Genomic DNA, 17536 nt, shown 5'->3' with positions numbered 1-17536 from the left:
TGTGAGTATTCCTCTGGCACGTACTTTACTAGTGTCTCTCTTAATGGCCCTTGGCATGGGGTACTGGGCGGACACCGGGCAGGCGGTGTGCCCATCCTCAGACAGACAATCCCTCTGTGTTCCCCTGGCATGGCCTGGCAGCATGCCTCATGCAGGGCGGCTTGCAGCAGTGGGCACTAGCCAGTAGGCAGACAGAAAGTCACTATGGGCAGTAGGCTCTGGGCACAGTGGGCAGTGGACACCCAGGCAGGGGAGAGTGGGATATCTCACACTTACATAGAGGTTAGATTACTCTGCTGTACTCATGGAAGGAGAGAGAGGAGACTGGCTGCATGGAAGGAGAGAGAAAGAGAGTGGGAGAAAGAGTGAGAGACACAGAGAGAGAGACAGAGAGAGAGAGAAACACAGAGAGAGGGAGAGACAGAGAGAGACACAGAGAGAGAGAGACAGAGAGAGAGACAGAGAGAGAGACAGAGAGAGAGACAGAGAGAGTGGCACAGAGAGAGAGACACAGAGAGAGAGACACAGAGAGAGAGAGACAGAGAGAGAGACAGAGAGAGTGGCACAGAGAGAGACACAGATAGAGACACAGAGAGAGACACAGAGAGAGAGACAGAGAGAGGCTTCAGAGGCCAATCAGCACACATGAACCATGGTCAGCTGTCGTGGGGGGTATGTATGTGTGTGGGGGGTTGACCAAAAGGTCTCTGACATTCTGACTCAGATGCCTTCCACTCATTACACGCATTACACACACACACTTCCCAGAACTCTCCACTGTACTCAGCCTCCTGGCCTTGAAGGAATTTGGACTATAAACGGAACTATCCAAGACATACTAGGATAAAGAAACGTATATACTGTGACTCAACAACATGATCACGAATGCTTTGTCTATACTCAAATAAAACCACTAGAAATGATTTGACTGACATTTGTTCACTCCACTCACAGACGGTCCGTTCACGGGGACCCCTCCCACTTACGGTTACGATGCAGACCGTGCGGAGGAGCAGAGGCGCCACCATGACATCCTGCCCTACATCGACGACTCGCCCTCCTCCTCGCCACACCTCAGCTCCAAGAGCCGCAGCAGCCGAGACACCCTCTCCTCTGGATCCCTTGAGTCCTCCAAGTCGGTGAGTGTGCCCCTTCCCACTTCAATTAAGTCTACCAGAAAGGTCATCTCCCACTCATTCCAGGAAGCTCCTCATATCGAACAGGGAATTCTTTCCCAGTCTATAGAGTACCACAGTATGAGTCACAATGCCCATAAAACCTAGCGGTCAAACAGGGAAATGGTTCCAATCGGTTTCACACCATTCATTTTTCCAATAGGGGATTTTAGAAACACTTAAAATAAGGGCTGTGTTTTGTGTAGGCTTACCCTGGCGTGACGTTTTGATAACCGTGTAAATCTCTCTAGGACATGTTGACTTTTATTAATATATTCGCCTGTATTTACCCCCCAAAATGAAATGCTAATTAGCTGCTAATGTGGCTATCATAAAGAACTACAAATGCCATGATGATCTGGGTGAGACTGCCGAATCAAGGCAAAGGAAAGAATGTCTGGATTAACTATCTAATGTTAGCTAAATGTAGTAATGAATACATTGGCAACATTTCTTTAAATTGATAATTCTATGAACTGTCTTGTGCAAGTTTTAAATTGACAGGTGACGTGCAGGTGCTCGCAGGGATTTGTAGTTTTGCATGATGTCTACTTTGACGCTAATTAACATGTTCAAATCTGAGAGTAAACAGAGACGAATATATTGATAAAAGTCACCTTGTCCGAGAGAGATTTACATGGTTGTCACAACAGGCTAAGCAGAAACGCAGCCCTTGTTTTAAGTGTTTCTAAAATCCCCTATGGAGAAAATGAATGGTGTAAAAAAACGATTGGAACCATTTCCCTGTTTGACCACTAGGTTTTATGGGTATTATGTCAACTCCACTGTGGGTCTCTATTCTATCACCCTCTGGCCCTCCCTCACGGCCTCAACCATGAAGAGGCATTAACACTTATCTCTGAGGTACGTCATCTAACTATCTGTGAGCTTATTATCTTCATCAATTAGCTGTATTACCTAAGTTATATTGTGGTTTTTGTGATGTGATTAAACTCATGATAGGTGTGTGTACACCTCACTGTTTGGGTTAGCCTGGCGCGGTGTGAGTATGTGTCGTGCTAATCACACTGTGCTGCAGTCAGTCTCTCGCCTGGAGGAAGTAGTCACATCAATGGTCATAAAGGAAGGCCTATGACCCGCCCCTGTCTCGCCTCAGTGGCAGAGAGAGCGCTTGTCAAATTGATTGATGGTTGAATCTTCTAATAAATGATGAGTCCCTGGGGTGCACCCAACCTCTGACCGTTTGGGTTTGTCTCACTCATTGGTTTTAATAAGCACACACACACACACACACTCTTTCTCTCTCTCCCTCTCTCTCTCACTGTCCACAAAGAGTGATGGATTTGTTATACAATAGCAGGGATTGAGTGAACATTGATGCGGGGACTCTGTGCAGGTGTTTGATGGGGTTGAGGTCAGGGCTCTGTGCAGGTCAATCAAGTTCTTCCACACCAATCTCAACAAACCATTTCTTTATGGACCTCATTTTGTGCACAGGGGCATTTTCATGCTGAAACAGGATAGTGCCTTCCCAAACTGTTGCCACAAAGGTGGAAGCACAGAATCGTCTAGAATGTCATTGTATGATGTAGCGTTACATTTTTCCTTCACTGGAACTAAAGGGGTCTTGCCCGAACCATGAAACACAGCCCCAGACCATTATTCTTCCTCCACCAAACTTTACAGTTGGCACTATGCATTCGAGCAGGTAGCGTTCTCCTGGCATCAGCCAAACTCAGATTCGTCCGTCGGACTGCCAGATGGTGAAGCGTGATTCATCTCGTGTCCACTGCTCCAGAGTCCAATGGCAGCGGCAAGCTTTACACCACTCCACTCAAAAATTTTCCTCATCAGTCTACACACAATACCCCATAATGACAAGGCGAAAACAGTTGTAATTTTTTTGCAAATGTATTACAAATACGTAAGTAAGACCCAGTTGACAGTGCATGTCAGAGCAAAAACCAAGCCATGAGGTTGAAGGAATTGTCCATAGAGTTCAGAGACAGGATTGTGTCGAGGCACAGATCTGAGGAAGGGTACCAAAACATGTCTGCAGCATTGAAGGTCCCCAAGAACACAGTGGCCTACATCATTCTTAAATGGAAGAAGTTTGGAACCACCAAGACTCTTCCTAGAGCTGGCCGCCCGGCCAAACTGAGCAATGGAGGAGAAGGGCTTTGGTCAGGGAGGTGACCAAGAACCTGATGGTCACTCTGACAGAGCTCCAGAGTTCCTCTGTGGAGATGGGAGGACCTTCCAGAAGGACAACCATCTCTGCAGCACTCCATCAATTAGGCCTTTATGGTAGAGTGGCCAGACGGAAGCCACTCCTCAATAAAAGGCACATGACAGCCCGCTTGGAGTTTGCCAAAAGGCACCTAAAGGACACTCAGACCATGAGAAACAAGATTCTCTGGTCTGATGAATCCAAGATTGAACTCTTTGGCCTGAATGCCAAGCGTCACGTCTGGAGGAAACCTGGCACCATCCCTAGGGTGAAGCATGGTGGTGGCAGCATCATGGGACCTATTTCTGCTACACCCGTTGCTGACAGGTTTATGAAATCAGCGGCAGGGACGTGGAGACTAGTCAGGATCGAGGCAAAGATGAACGGAGCAAAGTACAGAGAGATCCTTGATGAAAACCTGCTCCAGAGAGCTCAGGACCTCAGACTGGGGCGAAGGTTCACATTCCAACAGGACAACGACACTAAGCACACAGCCAAGACAACGCAGGAGTGGCTTCGGGACAAGTCTCTGAGTGGCCCAGCCAGAGCCTGGACTTGAACCCGATCGAACATCACTGGAGAGACCTGAAAATAGCTGTGCAGTGACGCTCCCCTTCCAACCTGACAGAGCTTGAGAGGATCTGCAGAGAAGAATGGGAGAAACTCCCCAAATACAGGTGTGACAAGCTTGTAGCGTCATACCCAAGAAGACTCAAGGCTGTAATCGCTGCCAAAGGTGCTTCAACAAAGTACTGAGTAAAGGGTCTGAATTTTTATGTGAATATTATATTTCTGTTTTTAATTTTGCAATAAATTTGCTAACATTTCTACAAACCTGTTTTTACTTTGTCAATATGTGGTGTTGTGTGTAGATTGATGAGGGAACAAATCAACTTAATACATTTTAGAATAAGGCTGTAACGTTACAAAATGTGGAAAAAGTCAAGGGGTCTGAGTACTTTCCGAATGCACTGTCTCCCCCAGAGTCTTCCGCTACCATCAGGCCATTCCTGAGTGATCACATCACCCCTGAGGCAACGACCTGGAAAAAGGTCACTTTCATGTCTGTGGGCCCCGCCAACTCTTCTGAAGGGTTAAGATTCTCCTCAAGGCTGTTAAATGTCTTTAATGAGTCCCCACTGCCTGGCAATGTGTTTTGCCTGACTCAAAATGAATACAATTTTTGTTGCCTGACTAAAACGAAAGTCATCGTGGGATGCAATGTGGTAGATGTCAACACAGAGACGTAGAATAACTAGATAGACTAACCGTCAGGCCCCTGTAGCATATCTCTCTGTCAATGCCTAGTTAGTCGGTCTCTCTTGAAATGGAAAGTATTACAGTACAATAACTCACTCCTGTACAGAACAAGATTATTCAGAGATGTTTATATTTCGCATTACACCCGAGTGTTTCGTTAATAAAGACTTCAGAGAGAGGGGCGATGGTGATCTTCAGAGAAAATATGACAAATGAAAGTGAACAGGGCTGTTATAAAATGAGATGCCCACACCGCCTCCTACCTGGCTTTGAACCTTATGGACACTGACGTCTCGCTACCATGGGAAACTGAGAGAAGAGAATACATGTTATTTCAATGTTTCTACCTTTCTCTCAATGTCCTCAGTTGTTAGGCTTACTCATATGATAATAACTGTTAGTATATGTTATGGTGTATTTCCAGTGAGCAATTAGCTTGGGACCTACTTAAACAAATCAGTAGTGATGATGAGTCCGTGCTATTAGGACCACTGCTAGTTGTGTATTTTGGATGTATTTAGTGAATGAGAAATGAAGTCAAGGTACACAAAGTTACTGTAGACTGACTTTGGGTGGGTGCGTTCCTTATGATTGTCCTACTATTTACACACACACACACAAACGCACACACATACACACACACACACACACACCGGACACACTCAACTCTTTTAGTTGTGTGTACAGTAAGTACCTACTTTAAGGGAGTGGCTGCTGTTGTTGAGCTATAGGCCCAGCCCTAGACCCCCTCTGTCTTGGCTGTCTGCACACTGAGAGGGGCTCATTAGTTGTTGCCGTGACAATGAATAAAATATGTTATTATGGAGATGTGATGGGCCATCCCGAGGTGAGGAGGAGTGTCTGGGCCTGAGCAGTGAATGAATAAACACTCGTCGTTTTCCCTCCTCACTCAACTACACAATGGAAACGTGGGCTGGCTGGGCCCATTATAACTCGAGAAGGTTTCACAAAATGTTCTCTTCACTCATTTTTATTTAAAGAGATTCTCTGGTACTTTTGTATACTTTTTAGACAGTGGTTTTAAAAGTGGTCCCCGAAAATTACGTACTACGTAATTATGTGCAGATACACTATATATACAAAAGTATGTGGACACCCCTTCAAATGAGTGGATTTGGCTATTTCAGCCAAACCCGTTGTTGACAGGTGGATAAAATCAAGGACAGAGCCATGCAATCGCCATAAACAAACATTGGCAGTAGAATGACCTTACTGAAGAGCTCAGTGAATTTCATCGTGGCACCGTCATAGGATTCCACCTTTCCAATAAGTCAGTTTGTCAAATTTCTGCCCTGCTAGAGCTGCCCCAGTCAACTGTAAGGGCTGTTATTGTGAAGTGGAAACATCTAGGAGCAACAACGGCTCAGCCGCGTAGTGGTAGGCCACACAAGCTCACAGAACGGGACCGCTGAATGCTGAAGCACGTAGAGCGTAAAAATCGTCTGTTCAACACTCACTGCTGAGTTCCAAACTACCTCTGGAAGCAACGTCAGCACAATAACTGTTTGTCGGGAGCTTCATGAAATCGGTTTCCATGGCCGAGCGGTGGCACACAAGCCTAAGATCACCATGTGCAATGCCAAGCGTCGACTGGAGTGGTGTAAAGCCGCCATTGGAATCTGGAGCAGTGGAAACGCGTTTTTTGGAGTGATGAATCACGCTTCACCATCTCGCAGTCCGACAGATGAATCTGTGTTTGGCGGATGCCAGGAGAGCATTACCTGCCCCAATGCATAGTGCCAACTGTAAAGTTTGGTGGAGGAGGAATAATGGTCTGGGGCTGTTTTTTATGGTTTGGGCTTGGTCCCTTAGTTCCTGTGAAGGGAAATCTTAACGCTACAGCATACAATGACATTCTCGCCGATTCTGTGCTTCCAACTTTGTGGCAACAGTTTGGTCATACATCTGTTCTCAGTCATGTAGCTGGTCCAAACATCCAAAGCGTGCATACTCTTGTCAAATAAAATGCTTTAAATGATCTTCTCTTTTAACACTCTTGTCAAGTATGGAAGCAGAAAAGGCCTGTTGTATAAGAGCCAGAGAAACAGATCCAAACACAGCACAGACCCCTGGGTAATGGAGTCCATCAGTTTGTCTGGAGCCCTGTAGTTCCCCAGAGACTCTTACTGACATCTGCTGCTTCCACTACCTGTGCAGTGGCCATTTACCCCCCATTAACACACATACACACACACACAAGGTGCTTTCTCGCATTGTGTCATTCATTTCAGCATTTATGCATTTGTTGGACTTATTATCTCTCCTATGGCTTCTGTTACTAAACTGTTGCACACACACACACACACACACACACACACACACACACACACACACACACACACACACACACACACACACACACACACACACACACACACACACACACACGTTTGTTTACTATCCTTGTGGGGACCAAACATCTGATTCCCATTCTTAACCTAACCTTAACCCCTATCCCCTAATTCTAACCCTAACCTTAAATCTAACCCCTAAACCTAAAATAGCCTTTTTCTATGTGGGGACCGGCGAAATGTCCCCATTTGTCAAACTCTGAATTTTATTGTTTTACTATCCTTTTGAGGTCATCTGGTTCCCACAAGGATACTAAAACCAAACACACACACACACAATCACACATAGAGAAAAGCTCTTTACCTGAGCACGCATTATGTCTGCCCTTATCCTGTCTGAGACTAAAGTACATTCTCATCATAGTCTCCAAATTAAGGCAGTAGTCAGATCCCTCTCTATTGTAGCTTACCCCTCCACTCTCAGAATCTCTCTTTCAAAGGAGCCCCAGGCTGTGTTCTGAAGTAGCTGGGTACAGATAGCTTTAGTTCAGCTTAGTGAATGGGTTGGATAGCCCAGACCCAGGAGAGGTACTGCCTGGCCCAGCCGTGGCCTTCTCTACCCTGCTCTACTCTCCCCTTCCTCCACTCCTTCTCTCCTCTGTCCTGGAGCCTGGGGGTTAGCTTTGCCTCCTGCCATGACTCTCCTCTGTCTTGGAGCCTGGGGGTTAGCTTTGCCTCCAGCCATGACTCTCCTCTGTCCTGGAGCCTGGGGGTTAGCTTTGCCTCCTGCCATGACTCTCCTCTGTCCTGGAGCCTGGGGGTTAGCTTTGCCTCCTGCCATGACTCTCCTCTGTCTTGGAGCCTGGGGGTTAGCTTTGCCTCCAGCCATGACTCTCCTCTGTCCTGGAGCCTGGGGGTTAGCTTTGCCTCCTGCCATGACTCTCCTCTGTCCTGGAGCCTGGGGGTTAGCTTTGCCTCCTGCCATGACTCTCCTCTGTCCTGGAGCCTGGGGGTTAGCTTTGCCTCCAGCCATGACTCTCCTCTGTCCTGGAGCCTGGGGGTTAGCTTTGCCTCCTGCCATGACTCTCCTCTGTCTTGGAGGCTGGGGGTTAGCTTTGCCTCCTGCCATGACTCTCCTCTGTCCTGGACCCTGGGGGTTAGCTTTGCCTCCTGCCATGACTCTCCTCTGTCCTGGAGCCTGGGGGTTAGCTTTGCCTCCTGCAATGACTCTCCTCTGTCCTGGAGCCTGGGGGTTAGCTTTGCCTCCAGCCATGACTCTCCTCTGTCCTGGAGCCTGGGGGTTAGCTTTGCCTCCTGCCATGACTCTCCTCTGTCCTGGACCCTGGGGGTTAGCTTTGCCTCCAGCCATGACTCTCCTCTGTCCTGGAGCCTGGGGGTTAGCTTTGCCTCCTGCCATGACTCTCCTCTGTCCTGAAGCCTGGGGGTTAGCTTTGCCTCCTGCCATGACTCTCCTCTGTCCTGGAGCCTGGGGGTTAGCTTTGCCTCCAGCCATGACTCTCCTCTGTCCTGGAGCCTGGGGGTTAGCTTTGCCTCCAGCCATGACTCTCCTCTGTCTTGGAGCCTGGGGGTTAGCTTTGCCTCCTGCCATGACTCTCCTCTGTCTGGGCCATTTTTAGATACCAACTTACATCCCACGGGAAACCCTGACTGCCAGAGTTATTTTAGTTTCCTTGGTTAGGCAAGACGGCCCAAAGCTCTTTCCTTGGCCGCATGGTGAATGTTTTTACTCTCTAATGAGGTTGGGTTGGCCTGGAAGAATGCTATAGAACAATGGCTTCTTTAAAGACGAAGCTGTATCTTTTACACCCCAGCTTTTATAAACTATTGCTCCTCTAATCTTCCCACTACGTTGTTGTCATTCAGACTCAAACTAATGGTCATGCCTGGTGTGCTTTGTCTCATTCTGTACAGTACTTGTATTGTGCACGTTTGTCATTGTTGTTTCCTGTGTGTTCGCTGCAGACGGAGTTGGACCTGGAGAAAGGCCTGGAGATGAGGAAGTGGGTTCTGTCTGGGATCCTGGCCAGCGAGGAGACCTACCTCAGCCACTTGGAGGCACTGCTACTGGTGAGAGGCTGGAACACACACACACACACACACATACACACACATGACTTGCCGTGAACGCTCTATGTGTCACATGCACACAAACACACACACACTATACAAACTCCCTTTCTATCTCCCTCCCTCCTATTATCTCAGCCTATGAAGCCTCTGAAGGCAGCAGCCACCACGTCCCAGCCGGTGCTGACCATCCCCCAGATCGAGACCATCTTCTTCAAAGTGCCTGAGCTCTACGAGGTCCACAAGGAGTTCTACGACGGCCTGCTCCCCCGGGTGCAGCAGTGGAGCCACCACCAGCGGGTGGGGGACCTCTTCCAGAAACAGGTGAGGTCATAAGACAGATTCTTGGGGTGTTCCCCCTGCCCTGTGTCTGTAGGAGCCTGGAGCCTGACTCGGGATGACAGAGGACTTCCCTGGACCTGGCAACATGACATCATGACATCGTTTTGACAATGACACAGGACCTGGATGTATTATGCAGTCTGCCTATGGCACCGTGACACAGCTCACTGCAGCAGCCTTACTCTGAATGGGAGCCTTCAAATGTCCGATCTGATCAACAATGTATCATCAATATGGTGAATGAAATCACTTTGATCGACCTCATGAGGTGAACCTCTATGGGGACAGATGGAATTATCCCCCTCACCCAAGAAGTTCTGCCACGGAGTCCGGAACCAAAGCTAAACTGACTGGGTCCATTTTATCATGTTAACAACGGGTCAATTAACTCTGAATGAATCACTTGTTTATCCCTCTAATGCTCATGCAGTCACTGCAGGAGAGCCGGGCCTGTCATAAGGGCTGTGTGTAAGGGGACAGTGGACAGGGAGAAGGAGAGTGTCACCGTGCTGTCTTTTCTACTGAGACTAATGCTACACTGAGCGTTGTGTCTCTAAGAAGCAGCCTATAAATAATGCCAAACGACGAGCGATGAGAGACTTAGGTGAAACAAATCTGCCGATGAGCCCTTGAGCAAGGCACTTAACCCTAATTGCTCCTGTAAGTCGCTCTGGATAAGAACATCTGCTAAATGACACAAAGAAAAATCCCCAAAATGTAAAAGGAGTATTTCATTTGTCTGTTTAAACTGTCAGGGCAGAACACGCCGGAATCCTTTTCTGCATTTTATTTATTAATTGTTAGTTTTTTTCTCCTCCGTCTCTCTTGTCTGTGTCTGCTATGTGATAATCAGTGCCATCAACCTCTGCTTTTTGCGTCTCCCAGCAGACGAGCATCGAGAGGGGAGCAATTTGAATGAATGGATAGTAGGCTCTCTCTCTCTATCCCTCCCTCCCTATCTCTCTGTCTCTCTCTCTCTCCCTCTCTCTCAATTCAATTAAATTTGCTTTATTGGCATGACGTAACAATGTACATATTGCCAAAGCTTATTTTGGATATTTAAAATATAAAAATAAAAATGAGAATCAAAATTGTCAATGGGACATCCCTCTCTCTCTCTCTCTCTCTCTCTGTATCTCTCTCTCTCTGTCTCGCTCTCTCTGTTTCTCTCCCCCTCTTTCTCTGTATCTCTGTATCTCTGTCTCTCTGTCTCTCTTTCTCTCCCTCTCTCTCTCAATCTCTGTATCTCTGTCTCTCTGTTTCTCTCCCCCTCTCTCTCTTTCTTTCTCTCTCTCTCTGTCTCTATATCTCTCTCCCTCTCTCTCTCTCTCTGTATCTCTGTATCTCTCTTTGTCTGTCTCTCTCTCTCTCTCTCTGTTTCTCTCCCCCTCTCTCTCTTTCTCTCTCTCTGTCTCTATGTCTCTCTCTCTCTCTCTCCCTCTCTCTCTCTCTGTATCTCTGTATCTCTGTATCTCTCTCTCTGTATCTCTGTATCTCTGTATCTCTGTATCTATCTCTCTGTCTCTCTCTCTCTCTGTCTCTCTCTCTCTCTCTCTCAATCTCTCCCTCATAGCAGAGGTCATCATTCCCTCAATTCCTGCTCCTCTCCTCTCTCGACAGACGTCAGTCAATGAGAGTCAGGGGGAGAAGACGCCGACGCGGCAGAAACAGTCTCCCTACCTGACAGCCATTTAGGGTGGAGGAGGGGAGCGAGAGAGGGAGGAGAAGAGAGTCTCTCAGATAGAGCTGTCTCTCCTTGTCAGCCAGAGGAGTAGTAAAGGCACATCACTACCAGAAAGAAGGGAAGAAAACTCCTGGAAAGCCCCTAAATGGGGCTAAATAATAGACAGGAGTATTTTCCCCTCATTGTACGCTCCCTCACTGCTGTTTCTCATGTAGGTCTACTGAGACACCATGAAGACTGCCATTTCTTTGTTTAGGATAGATGGATAACAATGGTGTATTTTAAGAGTCATTTACACAAAGTGTTCAGTATATACACTGACATGATGTACATGTACTGTACATGCTATGTGTATTGTAAGATTACATTCTAGATAAGAAAATCATCCCAACCATGCGGTTACACTCGTCATATTTCAAATCCAATTTGATTGGTCACATACACATATTTATCAGATGTTATTGCGGGTGTAGCGAAATGCTTGTAAACCTCACCATGCGTTCATCCAGCAACTGTGTGTCCCGAGCGGCTCCAGTGGCTCCCGTTGTGTTGTCTGCATCGCTATTACCGCCATTCCGGCTCCTCCCCGCCCATAGTGGGATTGTCACGCTCTGAATTCCTGTCCACTGTGCTGCAGATTGATTCTGGCCCGAGGCAGGACTCAGACACAGTGGGGATAGGATTGCTTGGCTCGCTGAAAATTGCTTTACCCCGTAACATCCAGCACCTCCTGGAAAAAACGTGGCTTTCTTTCGACAGAGTGCCAAAATCGATTGTCTCTTTGTGACGGCAGTGGACATTAAATGCTGTAGAGGTCAGGGGTCACACCAGGGGGATAATGTGCATGTGAGGGAATTGGGATGAGCTCACACACTCTACCCAATAGAAGTAGAACAGGCTTGGAACCTCTAACCCTGGCAATTTGACTGGTAAACACATTGGTACGATCGCAATGGCTACCTGGTATTGTGACGCAATCATTTTCACGGTAATGTAGAATGTCAAATGATGCTATCTTATGTGGCTCATGCAATGGAATGTATTTTTTGTGATGTCAGTTGAGTTGATTCAACAAATTACAGCGCAGATTGATGAGTACACTTCCTGATTTTACTTCCTGCTTTTACTTTCTACTTTTACTTCCTGCTTTGCTCCTATGGGTACACTCGCAATTGCCGCCGGTCCACCCATTATACCCATTGACTTGAATGGGGACGCCCGTTCTCTACATCCTGTGCTCTCCCCTCTTTATCCCCTGCTCTCACGCTTGTATTCTGGAGAATAGATTGGGCTGTTGAGCGCGAGGGAGATGAATAGTGTCACTGGGCGGGCAGGGTTTCAAGGAGTTAGGACGCCTGAATGAGATTTCCAAATGTGCTTTTACAGCAACCGTTACCACAGACGCTAATTACTCAGCCTAGCGCAGGCCTCCACTCCAGCAGGTTAGCGTTTTTCGTCGTGAATATTGTTCTGCAGCTCCGCGGAGTGGTCACTAGCTGGCACAGCCACAAAGTCATAAAGTCCTATTTCTAACCTAACCTTAACCACACTACTAACCCTAATGCCTAACCCTAACCTTAACCAAACTACTAACCCTAATGCCTAACCCTAACCTTAAATTAAGACCAAAAGCACATATTTGTTTTCATGAATTTTTATAATATAGCCAATTTTTGACTTTTCAGTTGGCCCATCGAGCAGAAATCGCTTAGTTCTGCCTGAAGGACAAGACTCGTTCCAATAAACGTCAAACTGCTCCACTCCACTACCTTGGCAAAAGCCGTAAGCTAGGAGTGCGCTGCAGAAACACTGGCGCTTGCTGTGGCGAGGATGACACTGCCCCGTCTGTCGAACTGTGTCCCCAAGTCTGTGTTTTTGTTTCTTCACCCCTCAGGGGTTGTAGCTGTCATTTGTCATGTTGTGATTATGCCAACATATCCTTCATTCCCCCCAAAACAGCAATACAAAACAAAAGGCCTACTTTGGTAAATATAGATTATGGAAAGTGGTGACTGTGTTTCAATGTGACCTGTATTTTGTCCCCTCTCTCTCCCTGTTTGTCTGACAGGCCAGCCAGCTGGGAGTCTACCGGGCCTTTGTGGACAACTACGAGGTTGCCGTGGAGACGGCGGAGAAGTGCTGCCAGGCAAACACGCAGTTCGCTGAAATCTCTGAGGTAATGTGAACTGGCACGGAGGTAGAGTGGGAAGAGGGAGGGTTGATGACTACTGGTCTGGGATGGGTTTTGTCCTTTCATCTTGACTCTGGGGGCCAGGGGGTACACCTCTTGTTTTGGACATGAGGGTGATCGAAGATGATGACTTGGGGGTGGCAAGAAAGAAATATCCCTCCACTGAAAGTATACCAACACGCTCAGCCTCCCATCTCCATACTCAAAGGGACGGTTTGAACAAACATGTTCTGCTTCTCTTCAAGCTCTCTCTTCCTGAGAGGAAAGTAGCTCTTTCTCCAGTTCTTAAGAAGCGGCTTTGTGGCCCAGCCCCAGGTCACTCTGCCTCGCTGCGTAGAGAGACCGACTGAGAGGAAGCGTTGTACACTGAAAGTGGGCCATTAAGCACACAGGGGGAAATCTTTGGGAGAACATTTCACAGCTACCCGGTGTAAAGAGGACAGTGGGGTATCAAAGGCACCACTCAACAGCTTTAGGCTATTCGTTTTACCCACAAACCCCTTCACCGCCACCACCCACCTAATATCCCAATCATTGCCATTAGAACACATCAGACACATGGTTTCTATGTGTTTGATGCCATTCCACTGATTCCGCTCCAGCCATTACCATGAAGCCGTCCTCCCCTCAGCAGCCTCCATTGCTGTATCCAACCAGAAGGGAGAATTGTGTGTGTGTGTGTGTGTGTGTGTGTGTGCGTGCGCGTGCATGTGTGTGTCTGAGCTGCGTGTTCAGCCGTGATGTGGAACAATGCAGAGGGTGTGGTGGTTAATATTCTGTGTTGCGTTTCTGGTTGCTTTGTGAGCCCCACGGCGTCCAGTGTTAGAGACCCTGAAGTAGGGAAACGCACTCCATCTCACCTATGTGCAGATGAAGCATGACAGGCTAATATATTCATTAATCCTCCCCCCAAACTGAGCTTTACAGGTAGCCTGAAGGGCCCAGCCATGCTAGTGGAAGAACGTCTCTCTCAGATAGGATGTGGAATTACTTGAACAGGGAAGCATAATGCCAGGGCAAGGACACTAACTAAACATGCCTGTGGTGCTGTCGTGTTTTGGGAGAAACAGTTTAGACAACGACGTACGAAGCTGGGGTATGTCTTGGTGTAATGCTTCATTACTTGTCAGATTACGGGAGTCCGTGAGTTAAACAATAAAAATCTAAATTTGACTAAGATCTCTTGACTAGCAGGGTTTTTTGAGGGCTCGTTTTGGACTAATATTTGAAAGTCCTTGTGTAGCCACGATCGCGGCTACGTAAAATCTTGTGCCAAAGCTCCCGGTGAACATTGAGGATGGTGCCTGGATTTGAGGGAGAGAATCAATCAATCAGTGTTCTTATTGAGATATGTAATAATGCATTTTCTCTCTGCCATCGGAATGTGACAGGGGACAAAATGCTGATGTGTGCTTATTGTGTGCAGGATGAGATTAATTAGGCATTAGGCTGAGGTAAGTGTCTGTCCTCAGTGCTGGAGGCCTCTCTGCGTTCTGAATGGCACTTTATTCATGGCACTTATTATTTGACCATGCTGGTCATTTATGAACATTTGAACATCTTGGCCATGTTCTGTTATAATCTCCACCCGGCACAGCCAGAAGAGGACTGGCCACCCCTCATAGCCTGGTTCCTCTCTAGGTTTCTTCCTAGGTTTTGGCCTTTCTAGGGAGTTTTTCCTAGCCGCCGTGCTTCTACACCTGCATTGCTTGCTGTTTGGGGTTTTAGGCTGGGTTCCTGTACAGCACTTCGAGATATTAGCTGATGTACGAAGGGCTATATAAAATAAACTTGATTTGATTCAATTTATAGTGCCTTATTTTTGACCAAGCCAAGGGCCAGGCTACTATTATTATTTACCAGCACCAGAATGGTTGTTCATGTATGAAGCATGTTGATTAGTTTCAGGTTTTTCCCCTGTGTAAATGTTGTCCACTGTTCACTCATTCTGTGTCCCTACAGAACCTCAAGGTGAGGAGCACCAAGGACTTGAAGGACCAGTCAGCCAAGAACTCTCTGGAGAGTAAGTAGCCCACAGCATTACTGAACATGGGTGTGTTCAGGCTGGCTAGCGAGGCTAGTATTCACCAGGAACGTACAGTAAGAAAATAGGCCGAAACGAGGAAGGACCTACCTGTTGCAAAGCGTTTTGGTACGGTGCAGAAAATTTTGATACGGTGTGCACTAATGAATACAACCCATGAAATCACTGCCACAGGCTAGTGCACAGTTTTTTGGCCTATCTAGTGGAAACAGCACTTGCAGTATTTGACTGGGATCATGTCATATTGCTCTGACGTGGGTGGAGTGGTTGTAATGTAATTCATGCTGCTGTCTCTCCTTTCTCTCTTAAAGCTCTCCTGTACAAGCCAGTGGACAGAGTGACCCGAAGCACCCTGGTTCTGCATGTGAGTACTGGGCAGCAAGCAAAGCACGCAGTTTGCCTTTAGTTTTTTCCTGCTCATTTTGATGTACCGGTAACTCTCTGAACCTCACACCACATGATTTTTAAATACTGTCTTGGTTTTAACTGCCAATCCCAATACTGTAACCCAGGCTCTGCTGTAAGACACTGTAACTCTGTGTCTCTGGGTGGGTGTGCCTTTCCACTCTGCAGGACTTGCTCAAGCACACGCCCTCCAGCCACCCGGACCACCCCCTGCTCCAGGACGCGCTCCGCATCTCCCAGAACTTTTTGTCCAGCATCAACGAGGAGACCACGCCCAGACGCCAGTCCATGACCGTCAAGAAGGGAGAGGTGAGGAGCAGTACTGATCTAGGAGCAGTTTTCCCTGTTAGGTCATAATGAATAAGATGACATGGACAGGTGGGGACCTGATCCTAGATCAGCACTCCTCTGAGATGCTTTATGAATAGAGGCTCAGCTGTATCTCTGTGTTGTTGAATGTTCTTAAGCAATTAGACCAAAGCAGAGCTTGATCTTTTTTGGCTCTGGGCCATTGTGACTGTTATGTTATTCTAGGTTTATGGTGAGGGTATGGTATTACATCATTGACCAGTAACCCAACACTGGTAGATTGAACCTTGCCCTGCCCTCATAGCGACCTGTAGTGATTCCACTGAAGGGGCGGCCGTATGGGATGACCTAATATGGTGTCAAACGCAATATATGCCCAAATATGGCAATAATAGAAAGTCCCCTGCACATGCCTGTTAGGAACCCCAGTGTTTGCTCTCTGTGCTGGATCTCCATCCCTCAAACCCCAACGTCTTCCCCCCTAGAGACCACCTAGGGGGGAAGTTGCACATGTTGCACATGAATGGATGTCATTTGATTGACAGCTGGCGTGACACCGGCGTTCATAATGCCCCATATCCAGCCTCTTATCGCTGACTGGGGAGTACAGATTTATTATTCATGTTGAGGCACCTCCCTATGCACATGGGATGTCATTACTGCACCCCAACGTTAGCCCCCCCCACCCCCTTATCCTCATAGGCCCCATTCGCAGCTCTGTCTGCCCAGACCGCACTGATCATCAAATATTGATCATGGATACATGGAAGGAGTGCATCGAATCAATGGGCCCTGTTATATTGTGCTTTAGCAGCTAGTGTGTGAGAATATGCCTGGGGTGTGTGTGTGTGTGTGTGTGTGTGTGTGTGTGTGTGTGTGTGTGTGTGTGTGTGTGTGTGTGTGTGTGTGTGTGTGTGTGTGTGTGTGTGTGTGTGTGTGTGTGTGTGTGTGTGTGTGTGTGTGTTTTAACCCCACTATGTTAAGATATACACAAATATAGCATGTGTCCCAAATGGCACCCTGTTCCCTATCTAGTGCACTACCTTTGACCAGGGCCCATGAGGTCGTGCACTATGTAAGGAATTGGGGTGCCATTGAGGACTCGTACAGTCGACTTGGGATATCTCCAGCCTGACTGGAATGTTCAGTCACTACAGTTCATTGAGGCTTCAAGAACCTAATTAAATGGTGCTATTTCAGCTTTCTTTGTTGCTATTTGAGACTCTTATACACAATGAATGACTATCATTGCAGTAGAACGCTAAATCGACAACGCTTCCAGCGCATCGGTCCAACACTCTCTGAAAGCTGTTGAGGACTGAATAGCTGTGGTCCTGTGGTTAGCTCGGCTTTTGGACCGGCTCTTAGGTGGTCCTGACTTGAGTGTCAGCGTGTAACCGTGGTTAAGGAACTGTGTCGACTGATAACCAGATATAGTAGAGCGGTTGTGGTCTGAGAGAAGAGGTTGTGATGACAGGGGTAGATGACAGTCATCTGGAGCTTTGCTAGAGAACCTCCAGTGTGCTGTTGGAGTT

The 17536-nt window shown here is 47.4% G+C and overlaps 1 protein-coding gene across 1 annotated transcript in view; it reads left to right on the top strand.

Moving 5' to 3' along the window:
• Positions 1 to 204: 204 nt before the first annotated feature.
• Positions 205 to 17536, top strand: part of LOC120021894 (breakpoint cluster region protein-like) — a 36212-nt gene continuing 18880 nt past the window's right edge. Inside the window, exons 1-8 of the mRNA XM_038965734.1 lie at positions 205 to 256; positions 955 to 1139; positions 8922 to 9026; positions 9165 to 9350; positions 13121 to 13228; positions 15206 to 15266; positions 15599 to 15651; positions 15861 to 16001. Of these exons, the coding sequence (XP_038821662.1) occupies positions 205 to 256; positions 955 to 1139; positions 8922 to 9026; positions 9165 to 9350; positions 13121 to 13228; positions 15206 to 15266; positions 15599 to 15651; positions 15861 to 16001 (891 nt within the window). The remainder of the gene's footprint in view (positions 257 to 954; positions 1140 to 8921; positions 9027 to 9164; positions 9351 to 13120; positions 13229 to 15205; positions 15267 to 15598; positions 15652 to 15860; positions 16002 to 17536) is intronic.

Source organism: Salvelinus namaycush, chromosome 26 (assembly GCF_016432855.1).
Source record: "Salvelinus namaycush isolate Seneca chromosome 26, SaNama_1.0, whole genome shotgun sequence".
Classification (NCBI taxonomy): Eukaryota; Metazoa; Chordata; class Actinopteri; order Salmoniformes; family Salmonidae; genus Salvelinus; species Salvelinus namaycush.
This window is presented reverse-complemented; position numbering and strand designations above follow the sequence as displayed.